The 17,082-nt window shown below is 45.8% G+C and overlaps 1 protein-coding gene across 2 annotated transcripts in view; it reads right to left on the bottom strand.

Moving 5' to 3' along the window:
* The window catches only part of ADGRB1 (adhesion G protein-coupled receptor B1), a 213,245-nt gene that overhangs the window by 123,865 nt on the left and 72,298 nt on the right, over positions 1-17,082 (bottom strand). For both annotated transcript variants that reach the window (XM_065627733.1, XM_065627734.1), the window contains 7 exons: positions 13,772-13,873; positions 12,144-12,250; positions 11,185-11,379; positions 10,083-10,151; positions 5,172-5,280; positions 3,791-3,934; positions 618-693 (listed from right to left, as the gene is read on the bottom strand). In XM_065627733.1, the coding sequence (XP_065483805.1) occupies positions 618-693; positions 3,791-3,934; positions 5,172-5,280; positions 10,083-10,151; positions 11,185-11,379; positions 12,144-12,250; positions 13,772-13,873 (802 nt within the window). The remainder of the gene's footprint in view (positions 1-617; positions 694-3,790; positions 3,935-5,171; positions 5,281-10,082; positions 10,152-11,184; positions 11,380-12,143; positions 12,251-13,771; positions 13,874-17,082) is intronic.

Genomic DNA, 17,082 nt, shown 5'->3' with positions numbered 1-17,082 from the left:
AAAGAAAGGGAGCAAAGAATAGGAAAGGGCACGCTGAACACAAAAGCTTCATTGCCCGAGGCAGTTTGCAGCAGCCGGGAACATGGTGGACATGTGCAGCCAGGCGTGCTGCTACGCTTCTCCCTTCTCTCAGAGCCTGTTTTCTGCCGTGATGCTCTCAAAGGGCTCGGTGCAGCTGGCAGCATCCTGGTAGCTTGGGAGGATCAGGGCAGCTGAGCTTTCCCCATCTGTTAAGCCTCCTAAAATCCCTTGTGACGAGGAGGGAAACATGAGGATCCATTCTGGAGGGCAAAGGGTGACAGGCAGGGATGTGGCAGCGGCAACAGCGCTGTGCCTCTCCTCACATCTGGGATGCACGGTGCTGCACATGGATGGAAAAAAACCTTCCTGCCTTTGTAGCTAGTGATGCCTGCGATGCATGAGCCTGGCCCCACCTGAACACGCAGCATCAGTCGGTGGGGATCAAAACATTCGCAGTGACAAGTCAAAGTCTATTTTTTTTGCATCTAGTGACCTTTGTTATTTCCCTGGAAGACCAGGGCTCTGCAGCCAGGGAGATGAGTAGGAAAGCCTGGTGATTTTACAGCTGCTTGCCCTCCCAAGGCAGACCCTCTTACCTCTGGAGTGAGAGGATGTTGCCCACGTTCCGGTACAGCACAGTCCCCACCACAAAGACGGAGGAGTCGTCTGTCTCTGCAGGACACCAAAAGAAAGGGAAGAAGATAACAGCACTGAGACAATCGGGATGTCAGCTGTCCTCATAGGACACCCGGGTGCAGGATTAGACCTCGCATAGAGGGGGTCTCGTTTGGGGAATAGCCAATGCCAACATCACCATGGTGGGATGCAGTGCCTGCTGTCACCATGCCATGTCTCCATCGGTCCCAAGGAAGTGCTCAGCACCCTTGGAGTGACCCGGTGCCCCAGGTGTCTGCCCTCATGCAAAGCTCATTCATAACAAATGACCAGCCTCACGCTGTCCCATTCAGAAACCCCACTAATCCCTCTGACAGAACCACAGCGGACAAATCTACAGGGCGGAAAGGTCTCTTGCAGCCACCCAGAGGCATTCAGACCTGTCTGCAACTATCAAGTCATCAGAGAGAAGAGTTGTGCTCAAGCTGACAAGGGCAGCCAAGAAGTAGGGATGTCCCACTGTGCCCAAAATGACCCCACAACTCATGTGCTGCCTTGGGAGGCTGTGGGCGCCATGGTCCCAGATGAGCCTCTGAATGGTCTGTGTGACCTCTGGGCACGTCATTTGACCTCCTCCTCCTCCTCCTCCTCTGCTTTCTGATGCCCAGCTGCAAAAAGCAAGAACTTCCCCTGAAAAAACCACACATGACAGAGGCAGACCTGTGGCTGAATTTTCGAGGGGAGAAAAAGCAGGTGGCTGGGTGAAAGGCAGAGTCGAGGAGGCCTGTGGAAGCACCCTGATGTGGGACTTCTCTGATATCTTGTACTGAGGTTGAACTTACAGTGCGCCCGCTCCACCAGTGCAGGGCAGACACAACTTTGCGTCTCTGTCTTCCTCTTTGTCAAACTGGGCTCGAGTGAGATAGCTGGTGAAAACATAACTAGGAGAGACCGACAGACAGGCTTGCAGAGCAGTTGCATAAACCTTGCTTCTTTAAGAAAGCCAACGTAGTCTATTGGCCTTTCCTGTGAGCCCTATGCAAACAAGGATCCTGATGTCTTCAAGGAGAGTTTTCCTGCTTTGTGCTCAGAGGATGCAATAAGGCATTTACAGAAGGAATGTGTGCTCCTATGAGACTGAGCAAGCAAAACCTGGAGTTGGTTTGGTTATCACAGCATCCTCCAAGGAAGGCAAAGAGTCTTGGTTGTAATCGAGGTGGAAGCTTGTCTCATTTGGTCTGGGACAGGACTTTAACAATGCAGGTTCCCATCAGTCTTGGTGTACAAAAAAATAAATCCTTTGACATGTCACCCAGCTGAAAAAGCAGTGCATTTTGATCATGTAACATCTCAGTGATGTTCACTCACCAGCAGTATTTGTACACCCCGTAGCCTAAGAGTCACATAACCCAACTATTAATATATAAATTAGTGCTGGCCCACTGAACTCAACTGTGCAAAGTCAGCTCCCAGCAGTGAGGAGGGTCCAGTTTTGGTCTCACCAAGCTGCCTATTTCCATCACTTTGCTTGGGACAGTTGCACCTATTCCCTGTGGCCAAAGAAAGGTAAGAATCAAAACTAACGGAGGTATATCTCCACTGTTAATCAGTGAGTAAACCCTCAAAAAGATACCGCCAGCACAGGACACTGAACAAAGCAGAGGCAGTAGAGCTCTGGATGGTACACAGGAAGCCACGGAGACGTGAAGACTGATGTCTTATCCTAGGAACACAATGCTGTCTTCAAGGCACAACAAAGCACAAGGAGTGCTGGATGTGATCCTTGGTCTGCCAGTGATTGTTTGTCCTTGGGGATCTCACTTAACTGTTCTTGGCCTCATATTCCTCAGATAGAAATGATTGCTGTGTTGTTTCTATCCCCAGTAGAGAAGCCCATGACAAGAGGCCCTCGTATGACAAGAAGAGGCCAAAGATTTTCTGACAGCAACAACTCGTAGTCCTTGGCCTCTGTCCCAAGGAAGGACAGTGTAGCCTGATGCAGAAGCCAGCATCTTGCTCTCTCAAAGCCACTAGCTCTACACACAGAACAAGAGCACCCACAAGTAAAACCTACTGTCCCAGCAACAAGCCCAGCTTAAGGTCCTGCTTTTGAAAACCCAGGGCTCAGTCCTGCCAAATGATAAAGCTCTCTACCAGAAGTCGACAAGATTAAGGATGTTGATTCCTGGGACTCGCATCCAGGTAAAGGCTGAATGCTTGAGCAGAGCATCCCTGAACCCTTCAGATTTCCTTTCTGATCTGGCAGTGAGGCCAACGTGGCTGATGCACCCAGCACTCCTGCCTCCACACCAAGCTCATATGCATGCCTTACTCTGGAGCCAATGACCTCAGTGATAAACGCCTACACTTTTCATTTCTGAGAGCAGAAAACTTCACACGACTGCCATAAACCCACAATCTAGCAAAGCTTCCCCATGCAGCAGATCCAGAGCCACCGATTGCTCAGCCTGATGTGCCAACCCTCATCTGCGTATACTTACACAGTCCTATCAGGCCTGGATTTAGTCTTGGAGGACATCTACAACATTGTTTTCCTACATGGCCATAGTGATAGGTAGCAGAATCATACTGCCAATACATATGCCTTTTTTGTATTGGTTAACCATAACTATATGGTATCCACAGTGACAACTACCATTCCACACCCCTAATGGCAACACAGAATATTTAGGGAGGCATGAGAGACCCATTTCAGCACCCAACATGCCCTGCGGAGGATTGAAGACTCAGCTCAGCACCCACATGCACCAAAACCAGAGTGACCCAGCAGATATATTTTCACTTTTTTCTAGGTTCAGAAGCCTTGGAAGAAGGAATCCTCAATGCAGTGTTGCCCTGACTTTTTGTGCTGACTCCTGCTCTTTTCTAAATATGCTGCTTATTTGGGAAAAGATACATATCCACATCCACACACTAAGCCTGCCCCTGAACCTTTGGAGGAGTTCAGATTTGATTCTTGGTCAGGCCAAATCTGAAGGCTTTATTTGCCCTCAGAAATGATTTTGGTGTCCAAGGTTTTGTGAGCAAATCCAGCTCAGCTGGAAGGAGAATTCGAAGACCAGCCAAATGGAAGCAAACTTTCGTAGAAATGAAGAAAATGTTTTCTTCTGGGCTGCCCTGGCTGTGCGCCTACCTGTCAGCCCTGAAGACAGGATGCTCTTGGAGACAGTGACCTTGTCCTCTGAATTCTTGGCCCAGTCCACCATGCCCCTCCAGCCTTTCATAGGGAAGGTGATGTCAGTTGCTGCATTAGCAGGCAGTTTGTGAATGCCGAGGACTAGAGGGAAGCAAGAAATAAAACCAGTAAGCAAAACCAGCCTAAATGAATTCAAAAGTGCTAAAAAGCCCATCGGAGGCAATAGTGGGAAATCGGAGAGCAGAACGAGTGAGGCTGGATCTTGATTGCTGTGGGAGTGATGACCTAAAGGAGATCTACAAAAAAGCTGGAGAAGGACTTTTTACAAGGACATGTGGTGATAGGACAAGGGGTGATGGCTTTAAACTGAAAGAAGGGAGATTTGGATTAGTTATAAAGAAGAAATTCTTCACTATGAGGATGGTTTGGCACTGGAACAGGCTGCCCAGAGACGTGATGGGTGCCCCATCCCTCCAAGTGTTCAAGGCCAGGTTGGACTGGACTTTGGGCAACATGGTGTAGTGGACTAGTGGACCCCTCTCTTGGCAGTTGAGTTGGAACTAGATGATCTCTAAGGTCCCTTCCAACCCAAACCATCTTATGATTCCATGATTTTATCTTCAGGTAATGTTTATGCACGAAGAAAGATGAAACTAATTATTAAGGCTCATTCTCCTGTTCATTGAAAAGGACCTGCCTGCACTAAAACTGGCCGAAGAGAGGTCAGTCTACTCCAGCGTCCTGTCTCCAGGAGTGGCCCGTAGAAGCTGCTTAGAGAAGCGTGAGAAAGAACAGAGCAAGACATCTCTTGGTCTGTCCTCTCAGCTTCCAGCAATCAGCAGGACTTCCTCAGCTAGTGGCTGTATCCAGACCATTAACTTTAACAGCAACCAATGGACCTCTCCTTTGTGCATTTTCCTAATCCCATCGTGAACCCATCTGTACTTTTTGGCTTCTGAAACATCCTCTGGCAAGAGGTTCCATGCTGTGATTGTGCATACAGCATAAATCAAATACCGCCTGCTGTTTGCTTGCTGCCTGATCACTTCACTGTTTGCTGTGAAGCTCTTGTGTTAAAAAAAAAAAATAAAAGGAAGCAACCAATTCTGCCCAATTCATCATCTGTTCTCTATTCATGGTTCTATAGATACCTCTCAGATCTCTCTGTGGACATCTCTCCTCCATGCTGAAGACCTAAATTATTTGGAGAAAAGCCACCCTATATTTATGATCATCCACGTCTTTCCCCAAACCTCGTAATGTTCCACCACCTGCTGCCTTCCCCCCTTCCCTCCCCACAGCCCAGGCTACACATATTGCACAGTAATTACAGCTTGCTGGGATCTCTACCCAACATGGGGAGTGCAAATCATCTCACCCAGATTGTCCGTCACTTGGTAGGAATCCCGGAAATCTTTCATGCGAAAGCCGATGACATCAATGAAATCCTCCACAAGCCTGAACAACTCCCTGGCGTTTGGCCCTATCTGCAGAGAGAGAAAATACTTGATAGCACAAATACTAATGAGCATGGCATGAGTTTCTTTGAGGGCAAAGCGTTCTGCCCTCACATATATACTGGAAGCATATGCTGGATATAATGGAGCATTATGGATCCGTGAAGAATGAGGACTGAGAAATCCTAAAAGGAATCCTATAAAAATAAAAATAAACGGTCAAGAAATAATAGGGCATTCAAACTGATAAAACTTAAGGTGAAGGGCAATATCTCAAAGCAAAGGGAAATATCTGGGACTCTCTGGAGCAGAAGGTAACCTATCCATCCCCTTTCCTTCCCTGGGATTACCCTTATCACCAACAACTCCATCCAGACCAGGTAAGAGACACCTGACGTTCATTATTGTCCTGCTCCTGCAGTTAATATAAGAAGAGAAATGCTAGAACAGACTCTTGGCAGCCACGATTTAATGTACAGGGTGTTTCAAAAAGGTGGACCCACTTTCTTTCCAAGTCCATTGACTAGAGTGTTTGGCCCAACCTAGCTGTCAACAAGCCAGAGGCATTTTCATTTGCACATCCAGAGACATTATGCCAGAGAAAGAAGTTGTGTTCACATTGTTGTATTGAAGCTCTGTCCTTTGTCAAATTCTGAGAGCCTTTCCCAAGGCTCAGACTTCGCTGACACTCAGGTGTTGTGATTCTCTGCCTGAGAAACATAATTTGGGCTACTTCTGATGGTATAAATACATTACCTACTGAGAGAGAGCCCACAAAACATTATCTCCACATAGTTAATTTTGCTATTATTCCACTGAAAGCAGCCACACTGAAGGACCACTATGGTCTAATGTCAAATCTCAGGCACCAGATCACATAAACCCATCCAGAAAAGCATCATGATCTGGTTTTGTGCTTTCCTGTTTTGCTGGCAGGATGTCACTCTCCAAATAACTACTTTGCTTCTTCTTGGGACCAGCGTGTCTTGGAGTTTCTTTGTCTCTTTTTTCTTTCCTGGTGTTCCTCCAGTGACAAAAATATTTACAATAATTCTTCTTCACCTGTATTTTGCCAGGCTAAAACAAGGCTGTTAAACAATAACTAGTTTTCCAGTGACAGATTTCATAAAAGATAATCCACCTGAAATGAGTTTTGCTGACTACCTGTCTTTTTCTCAAAGCTCATTTGCCTACAGGGGCTTAGCAAATACCACGAGAGTCTGAAGAGAAGCAGTTCAGCTCCTTACATCTCTTCTTTTCCTTTTCTAACACTTTCATAGTGTTTTCAGTTCCCCAGGAAAATCAAGACCTCCTGGGGTGGCTGAGCAGAGCTGACAGGACAGCTAGGGACAAGCAGGACAGCAGGATGGGATGGAGGCAGAAGAAAGGTGAGGGTATGAGCAAAAGAGCACAGGAGTGGCCATGAATGTCTCTCAGTCTATCTGAAGGAAGCCTGATAAGACTAAAACTGTATCAGGATCAAATCAAAAAGTCTGACCAGAACAAAATATGTGCACGTCTTCTTGAGGTGAACCTGCCTTAACAGGTGGGTTGGACTAGATGGTCTCCAGAGGTCCCTTCCAAACCCAACCATTCTGTGATAGGAGGAGAAGTGAGTGAGGAAGGTATTTTTAACATCCTACTTTTACATTCTATTACACTTGGAAATCACAAGGTCAAATTAACCCCAGGCTACACTGACCATTGTCTTTCAGGTTTTTATCATACAATGGCCAACACTATCTCCATGAAAAAATATAATAGTCCTTCTCTCAATACCTTTTTGGGTTGTTCTGGTTTTGTTTTATTTTCCTTGAATAACATCTCTGCCTGAGGGGCCACAGGGCACTGGGATGTGAGGCTGCAATGAAGTTGGATTTACTTTTAATGAGCAAATAGGGAGCCAAACACCTTGTTTTAAAGGAACTGGTTAATCTTGTGAAATGCAGGGCATGAGTTTGGTCCAGCAGCTTTAAGGGAGAAGGACAGAGACTGCTGAAACCTCTATTGTCATCCAGTTCATGAAGATTTCTGTGTCCCAAAGTCATGGCGTTGATCGGTTATCTCAGTTCCCACTAAAAATACATACCAGGCAAACATTTACCCTGTGATGGTTGCACTCCTCATACAGGTTACAGTGATGCTGGCAGCAGGCAGGGCTGTGTCTATTTATAGGTGCAAAAAGCAGATTATACAGGGAAAGATGGTGAGAACAAATTGCCACAGAAAGATGCAGCTGTTTTTTAACGGGATCAACAGGGTTTCCCTGTTGTCATGACAACTTGACATTCTCCTCTGCTCTGTGCTGAAAGATCTACACACACGTGCATGCTTGAAACTGAGTTTTTAGTCACAGACTCACAGAATCACAGAATTGTGGAGCTTGGAAGGGACCTTGGAGGTCATTTGATCCAACCTGTTTGCTCAAGCAGGGCCATCTACAGCTGGTTGCCCACAATCATGTCTGGATGGTCCATGCCCAGGTGGTCCTTTACTTCACCTGGAACCAGACTATGTCATTCTCTTCCAAATGAAATGGGAAACCATGAGATTTCAGGGAGAAAAGAGAAGGACAGGCTTGTGAGGCTGCTCAGCTCCTGGTGGAGTTCCTGTTGCATAAAGGAATGGTATTCAGGTCACAGAATCACAGAATCACAGAATGTTAGGGATTGGAAGGGACCTCAAAAGATCATCTAGTCCAATCCTCCTGCCAGAGCAGGAACACTTAGGTGAGGTTACACAGGAAGGTGTCCAGGCAGGTTTTGAATGTCTCCAGAGAAGGAGAATCCACAACCTCCCTGGGCAGCCTGTTCCAGTGTTCAGTCACCCTCACTGAGAAGAAGTTTCTTCTCAAAGTGGAACCTCTTGTGTTCCAGCCTGAACCCATTACCCCTTGTCTTACTGTTGCTTGTCACCGAGAAGAGCCTGGCTCCATCCTCGTGACACCCACCCTTTATATATTTATAAACATTGATGAGGTCACCCCTCAGTCTCCTCTTCTCCAAGCTAAAGAGCCCCAGCTCCCTCAGCCTTTCCTCATAAGGGAGATGCTCCACTCCCTTAATCATCTTTGTGGCCCTGCGCTGGACTCTCTCCAGCAGTTCCCTGTCCTTCTGGAACTGAGGGGCCCAGAACTGGACACAATATTCCAGATGAGGTCTCACCAGGGCAGAGTAGAGGGGAAGGAGAACCTCTCTCGACCTACTAACCACCCCCCTTCTAATACACGCCAGGATGCCATTGGCCTTCTTGGCCGCAAGGGCACAGTGCTGGCTCATGGTCATCCTGCTGTCCACCAGCACCCCCAGGTCCCTTTCCCCTACACTGCTCTCTAATAGGTCATTCCCCAACCTATACTGGAACCTGGGGTTGTTCCTGCCCAGATGCAAGACTCTACATTTTCCCTTGTTATATTTCATTAATTTTTTCCCCGCCCAACTCTCTAGCCTGTCCAGATCTTGCTGGATGGCAGCACAGCCTTCTGGTGTGTCAGCCACTCCTCCCAGCTTGGTGTCATCAGCAAACTTGCTGATAGTACACTCAATTCCGTCATCCAGGTCGTTGATGAATATATTGAATAGTATTGGTCCCAGAACTGACCCTTGAGGCACTCCACTAGATACAGGCCTCCAACCAGACTCCGCCCCATTGACCACGACTAGGTCCATGTCTCATGTTCTGGACTGCCAATAATTGTGCCAGCACCTGGTATTAAGAGTTGTTTTTTGGGTTTCGTTTTGTTTTGTTTTTTCCCAGAGGAATTTCCTGTTTGAGTATAACTGGACTCTGGGGTTGCTTTTTGTGTTAGGTGATTTCTCTAGATTGTTTGGTATTTCCAGACCTCTGCAAGGAATTTTGTAGTAGCAGTAGGTGGCTAAAAAGGAGCTGTCATATTCTGATACACACCTCTGGGTACCTTCCACAGGACTATTCTCTCACAGAGGCTGAGTTATGTTCCTTGTCTGGGTTATTTTCCAAGGTGAGACGGAGGTGAGCTTCTGTTTCTTTTCCAAGATAGAGTAATAAGGCATGAACGTGGAAGCAACCAATGTTAACATGGGCTCATCCAATAGAACTGCTTGTCTGAGGCAGAATTACTTCACTCTGATGTGATCCCCTAAGGTTGTAGTAAGATGACAGCATCAAGCAACCCAAGGCTCACCAAAGGAATGGGAAAGGGACAAGGAATAGGTCTCACACAAGCCCAAACAAAGAGTTCAACTGGGGCAGAAGAAACAAGGGACAAATAAAACATGGATAGAAAAACAACAATACCTTGCCCAGGTACACAAGGATTTAGCTATGGAATTATTCAGCAGGATTCCCAACCTTGAGAGGAGAGAAACAACTGAATCCTTGGTCAGTTCATGCTGAGCAGAACCAGAGACTCAACTCTGAACCAAGCCTGACATCTGAGAGCTATCCAAGATTTGGTACTCACCACCAAAAAACCCCACTGTTATTCATGCAGAGAGTCTGGTTTAATGCTGAGATCCTGTGGCTCAGTGAGTTACTCCATAAATATAGCACTAAGCTCACCCGCACGACCAGTTGCATGAATCAGCTGATTGTCAGTCAACTCCGAAGCTGACCACAGCTGACCATGTCTGGATTGTCCATCTCTTCCATGAAAAGGATTTATCCAAGGAGAACAGTGTTGGTGGATGGAAGTATTTTGTGGTCCGTGATTGAAACAAATACATGTTGTACACAACACATCATGAGAAGGAAGAGCTAGGAGGTCATGTAGGTGCTTAGAAATTCTCCTTGTCATGGATTAAGCCTATTCTGAAAACCTATCTTGTTTCAGGGAAGGTGCTGAAGGTTCATACCAGCTGAGCTTCCTCCCATTTGTCCCGGTTTTCCTCTGATAAAAGATTGCTGATGATCTGGACAAAGTTCTGGAGAAGAAAGACAAAAGAGGAAAAAAGAGGTGGTTAGCCAAACGTAGCCTAGGCTAAGAAGGGCACAGTGATAAGCAAGAAACATGTGAGAATCAACCACGCTCCAGTAAGGTTCTCATGGTCCCATTCCTAAAGAGTCCCACAAGCCTCTGCCCCCAAGGATGTTAACAGCAAAACAAGTTACAGTAAGGCCTTTTTCCCAAGGCCTTCACTTAGACTACTCTGTCTTCTGAGGCATTGGATTGGGAATATGTCTTGTATCCACTACTGAAGGTCTTTAAGAACAGATTAGGTAGATATCTGTCAGAAACTGGTTACAAACAGATGAATTTGCCTTGTATAAATCTGTTCCTATCCTATTTTCTACTATTTCTGTTATTTACAGCATAAAAAAACTTTATGATCATCTTTTCTCTGTGACTAGGCAAGAGAAGCAGTAATGGATCAAGAGGGTGCTATGCATGGTAGTATCATTGCAGCACACTATGAGAAGGAAGGAGATATTTCAAGACCATTGATTTTCTTCTCTAGTTTTACCACCCATTGCAGATCCTGTAGGATCAGATTAATGTTTCAAGTCATGTGCTGATGACCTATCCCAAGTGTATATCCTGTAGCCACACTGCATGCAACAGCTGAAAGTAAAACCCTGGGATGAGAAGTCATCAAGATATTTACCCACGTCGACATCCAGATACCTGATACCACAGGATCGTCCTACCTCTAGTCATTAGAGTTCCATCCCTTCCAAATAATGTTCTCATATCAATTAGACTCCACAGTAGTGTGCTATCAAGTTGAAATAGTTCAGAGTGACTTTGGTTTTCAAGTTCTTACTTTATAAGACATGGAGAACCACTTTGAAAGGAGAGTTTGTTAACACACAAAGACATTCCACTTGGGCAGAAAATACTCCTGTTTTTCATCAGCATCGTAGCAGCTACAAAGGAGACAATCAAACCTTGAGACCCGTGCATGCACACACACCTGTAACCTAGCCTTGGTCTCCAGGATATGCATTTCAGCTCACCTGCACGTCCCCAGAAGTTGGGCTATGATAAGCCCTACGGAAGATCTCTGTCATGTTCCTGAGTACATCAATGGTAGACAGCAAGTCTCCACTGTAGCTGGTCCCATCCTGGGAGATTTCCACAAGGTTTTGGAGCACTTCTGACAACCCATCTCCCATCAACCCACGCTGAGCTTTGGAAAGATGTTCCCTGGTCTGAGAAACAGAAAGAAACATGACAAACTCTTTAGTGACAGTCAAAGTCAAGTTAATGAGCTCAGTGAAGGAATTGCTGGGGGGAGGTTTCTGACCTTCCTTGTAATTCAGAGTGCAGATTAGATGAATGTGACAATCTTTGCTGGCCTGAGAGCTTGTGATATTTTTAAAATGGTAGGAGAGCAGAAGTGGAATTTTCTGTATGCCCACAAAGAAAAGGTTGTGTACAGGTTCAGAAAAGATTATTCTACTACACAGATGTTATTCTGTTCCTAACCCAAGGCCAGCTAAGAGAAGATTTTTGCCCCAAAACATTGTTTTCTTATAACCAATTTGGAACTACTTTAGGAAAGACTGTATCTCATCCTGAACAGGAGAGGGCCATTCTCATAAAGGCAATGCCTTTTTAAAGCAAGTCACAGGAGGTCAGCAGAAATTCACCATAACAATGATTTTAAGACTAATGAAAAATAAGTGGCTTATTTAAAAGTGATACAATCACAGAGATTCTTACTGATAATGTGACAACAAAGACCTGGTAGGACCTGGATTCTGCCAACCCAGATATTAAAATACTAAGTGAGGAGCCAAGTGCTCACGCATCATATGTTAAGAGGACAAAACCAGAAAGAGGAAAGTCAAGCCGAGCTGGCATCTCTCTTTCATATGGAAATGCTGCTTTCCTTATTTTTGTAAACATGGCAGTGTAAGAAGCACTTGGGGAGATCCCATACCTTGTCAGCTGAGAAACTGGTCTGCCTTACCATCATCTGTATGTTCCTGTAATCAATAGAAACACACTTGATGTATGTTGGAGGCTCCCAATAAGCTATCCCTTCTTCATCTAAAATGCATCTTCGAAGGATCAGCCCTGGAAGAGAAAAGAAATGAATATGGGAGTGGGGACAGCAGGATGAAAAGTCAAGCACCTTCATGGAGGCCACCCAGACCTGGTCAATGCACCCATAGAGTCACACCTACCATCAAAAAGGGCAGCAGGGGAATCTGCAGATACCTGAACAACACTTGCAAGCATGTAGGAGAGATTATTTTTATTTTCTTTTCCTGCATTTTCTTATGGAGGGGCAGGACAGCAAAAGGAATGAAAAGAATACCTGAGAGATAGGACACAGCTAGTCAAGGTGAAAGAAGGTTTCGTCTGTCTTGGAGGGCAGCTTTCTTCCTGGCTTAGGAAGTCACACGAGCCTCCCCAGGTGGCATGGTCTGGTACTTGCAACTAAACCAGCTGCAGTGGCTTGTGCTGCCTACACAGTCTCAAGGAGAATAAATATCCAGCAGCACCATCTTTTCATCAGCTGAAAAATTCTGAAAGCCGCTTGCAGTCCTCCCCTAGGCCTCTCCTTAGCTTCAGCCTACAGTGAGTTTTGCAGTGGTAATCGCACTCTTTTGTGATGCAGAGGAATAGACATATCAGCAAGGAGGAAGGGGAGATGGATCACCTTGCTCAAGCAATTATGCTGCCATTTGGGGAGTCTCCGAGGAGTAGACTTTGCTGTGTCTACAATCTCATTGCTACTGCTAAATGATTCGATGACCTTGCTATAGACACAGCCCTCCTTCTAGACTAGCATTTGGGATGACACTGACTGTCCCAGGCTGTGTGAGTCAAACAGAGCTGCGGGGTTTGTCTCTATCTGACAAACTCACTCAAACAAAATAAAACCTCTATGTTCATTACAGACACTGCTGCCTCCATTTCTGTTCCTGCCTGAGAGTGAGGAACATACAGCTGAGGACAAGCTCCACCACCAGCATGTCTCCTGAGCCTTCTCTGCACTGCCTTCCACTCCCTGGGGGACATGTGGCCACAGCCAACAACAGATAACACCTGGATGCTCAGATCTTATCACTTCACACCATCATGGTCAAACCAGCAACTTGAGCACTTCAAAATAAGTTTAGAGAGATGCTATGGTTTCTAAGAAGGAGAGGAAAACACCTAAGTGTGAGTGGACAACACAATTCAGATTTCTGACTTTCAGATAGCAGCTTCTTTTATGAGCAGTGGAGAGAAATGTAATGGTCCAATATAGAGGACTCTAATAAATCTCTACCTGCTTCTGCAAAGCTATTTGTAGATACTGGAGAGAACATACCACAGTAATCTTTAATTGCAAAGTTGTACTAGGACTAGGCAGTAAGTGGATGGGACATGACCTCATATTCTCTAGTATGAACCAAGAAGTTCTTGTTAAACAGTGAAGGAGCACAGAAACCCAGGGAGAACTAAGATAGCTCTGAGTGAAGGAAGGGAAGTCCATTTGCTTGTCCTCTCCTCCCACAACCAGGTTCTCCTCATCTAGGAAGCAAAGGATGAAGGATACTCTGAGGGTGGGCCAACTCCCCAACCAAGGCATGCAATCATCCTTACCGGTGGCATTGCGAGGACAGCGGACAGCTGCAGCATCCCCAGCGGGCGTCTCTTTCCAAACTACAGAAGCAAGACTTTCCTCATCACAGATTTCATGAGGCTCTGCAAGGAAGGAAAAATCCCCCAGAAGGGACGTGTAAAAGACAGTGGAACGTGGTCTGGAGGGAATAGCAGTGTGGTGTGAGCCAGGAGGACTGGAGATGAACTCTGCAGCTGCTTGGTCCATGGTTCCTGACAAAGCCACTTAACCTCTCCAGAATTTTCTCTGCCTGTCTGAAAACTGGGTATCCATCCGTCCATCCCAAGGATTAGCTTGCTAAAATGCGTGTGACAACCTGGGAAAATTCAGTAACACACCATGCCTTGTGGCAGCTCTTTGCAAGAAAGCTGTTGCTGCTACACCTTGCTAAAGAGATTTGTTCTCTTGTTCAACGTGCAAATGTCCACTTTTTGTGGGTGAACTTGATGGTTCCAGGCTCTACTCCTTCCACCCTTCAGAGTCACCAGCTTCAGCATTCTATATGTCTAAAATGAGGCTCAGCATAAATAAGTTGGAGTAAAAATGAAAGAAGGAAAAACAAGTAAATGAAAAAACAAGATGGAGATATCCCCTGGGTGGACTTCATTCAGGACCTCTGTCTGCTGCCATCTTATGCAAAGAAACAGGGAAAAGATCTGAGCACCAGCATGAAGGATTTGCATCAGCAGCTCATTTCCAAACACTGCTACAGAGTCCAGGATACGCATAAATGTGTTTTGAGACATCATAGAAGAAGTTATTCCGAAGGATGTTTTCAGGTGCTTCTGTCAATGGGTAGAGCTGAGTTGGCTCCAGAGTCAGTGAGACATGGGCAAAAACATTCACCACAGGAGAGCTTTGTGCCAAGAAACTCATTACGTGCAGCATGTAAAATGGAGGCAGCCACGAGGATGATGTTAAAGATATTTATCACTCTTGAGGGTGAGGAGGAGAGAAAAACTTGATTTAATAGTTTTTGATCACAGCTTTTACTAATCGAGCATGAAAAACTACCAATAAAAACGAAGCGGAGTGCACGCCTACAACTGGTCAAGACAGGCAGCTACAAAGCCAAAGCCAGTCAACCATGGAGCCTGGCAGCTGCCATGCAGGAAAATGCTGCCCATACCAGGGTCCAGTGGTGCCAGTGGAGACATGCCAAGGTTGTAGGGAAAATGTTCATCTGCCATAAAAAAAGACTGAGAACTTGAGTTTTGATGTCGTTTTCAAGAGAGTTGCAGGGTGGCAATGACCCTGAAGGCTTCCTCTACAAGGGACCATGCAATGGACATGCTTGCATAGACCATTTCAGCACCTTCATCACGTTGCGAATGTTTTGCAATGGACATACCCCGCTGCTGCTCTGGAACTACCCAGAGCACCAACCTGGCTATGGGGAAGGCTCAAACCTAAGATTATGGGCATGGCAAGTCCTGCTTCTTTGAAGTACTCATACAATACACAAGAAGCTGACTACACATGATTGCTCCTGGAGTTACACTCCAACACTGTGTGGCTCCAGCCTCAGCTGCAGTTCAAAGATAGATTCCTCCTCAGTAGACACTGGTAATGAACAACTTATGCTCTCTGCTTGGAAACAGATGCTCCTTCCCCTGTTTTAAAATTCCTTTTTGAGTAATTGCTATTGTAACGAAATCCCGGAGGGCAAGCAGGACCCCTGCTGTGCTCTGCACATATGCAGAAAATGTCCCTGTGCCAACAGCTTATGACTTCTGTAGGTAAGGCAGAACACGGGTGGAAAAGAGGCAGTTTTATTTCCAATCTGTTGACATGAAGCTATAAGGCAACAAAATTAAGACACACAGTTGTGATTGTGGCAGAGCAAGGAGATGAATGTAAAACTCCTGCCTCCTGGACTGGCGCTTTGGCCACAATCACAGATTCTCCACATCAAACTGTGTTTCGAAAGAGGGTTTGGGGTGCGGGTTGGGAAGCATCTTGCACCCTTGGCTACAAAACAACAGAGCATGTAAAAAGCAGAGAGGGAGTGCGTTCACATCTGACGTCCCCGTTCTCCTCCTCTGACCTGTCAAACCTTCCTGGTCTCATCACCCCTGCAGTCTCCCTGGGGACCGCTGAGGGATGCTGTGGATCAGAGATGCTCGTTAGAAATACACTGATTTTCTGGTGTTGTCTTGCCAGTGAGTGTAGAAGCAATTCCCAGGCCAGGAGAGAATAATTTCATCCTTTTTAGGTCTTTACTCTTTTTTTCTCTCTTTTTTTTTTTTTTCCCCTTTTTGATATTGCTTCATAACAAAATCCTTTTTACCAGAGTAACCTATTAGCACTGGGAGATTTTAATAACTAACCTAATTAAGTTCAATTCTTCTGTTCAAATCAAATCATGCTGGCATTTGATACTTTCTTGAGAACAAATTGAACGGGTTTATTTTTAGCCTCTGATGACTCCCCACCTTTTTTCCTTCCACTGCAAATTAACAACTGCAACGAGACCCTTCTGGTTTTGAACCCTAGCAGGACTCAGTCCCTGAGACATGCCTTTTCCTTTTGAGCACTGTGCAGGCATCAGCCCCTGCAGAAAGAGAATAAAAGATTGGGCTTGTTCTGCCAGGGCCCCAGCTGGCACACAGTGAAGCTGAACTAAATCTGCATCACTCTGTAGACACCACCAGACAACCCGGTGCTAAGATTTTCTATGGTGAGGGAGAGCTTTGTGGCTGAGTTAGAGGAGACTCTCACACACCACTGCTAATTGAGAGGCACAGCTTGTAAAGAGAGGTGATGTCTTTTATTAAAGCATAGCTGGAAAGAATGAATATGTTCTCTCAGGCACAGAGCCTCTTGCTCTGTTATCTTCCAGCTAAATGGGCTGAAACTTCCATGCTGAAGTGCTTTGGCTTTCATCTTTGTCTTCAGGAGTTTATAAGGGAGTCTGAGGGTCAGCTGTCCTCAATGTGGCAGATCCGTCCCCAAAAACATCGGCACCAAAACAGCTACTGCTGTGCCGAGCTCCAGCCTGTCTTTTAAGGAGATGCTCTTTTTTGCTAGGACCACCAGGATGCTGCCGTAAGAATCTCCCCTGTCTCCCACTGTGATATTCTGACAATTAATTACTCTTTTGGTCAAAAATCAGGGCCCGTTACAATCGATGCAGTCTGACTGCCAACATCACACCAGCCATTGATTCCCCACCAGCTATTTCATCAGATGCTTCAACTGAGACTGAGAAAGAAAATAAAAGTGGTGCACAGGCCTTTTTTTCTGGCCTCTTTATGCTGTGTGAGAGACCAAAACAGACATTCCCATTTGC

This window comes from Caloenas nicobarica, chromosome 2 (assembly GCF_036013445.1).
Source record: "Caloenas nicobarica isolate bCalNic1 chromosome 2, bCalNic1.hap1, whole genome shotgun sequence".
In the NCBI taxonomy this organism is placed as follows: domain Eukaryota; kingdom Metazoa; phylum Chordata; class Aves; order Columbiformes; family Columbidae; genus Caloenas; species Caloenas nicobarica.
This window is presented reverse-complemented; position numbering and strand designations above follow the sequence as displayed.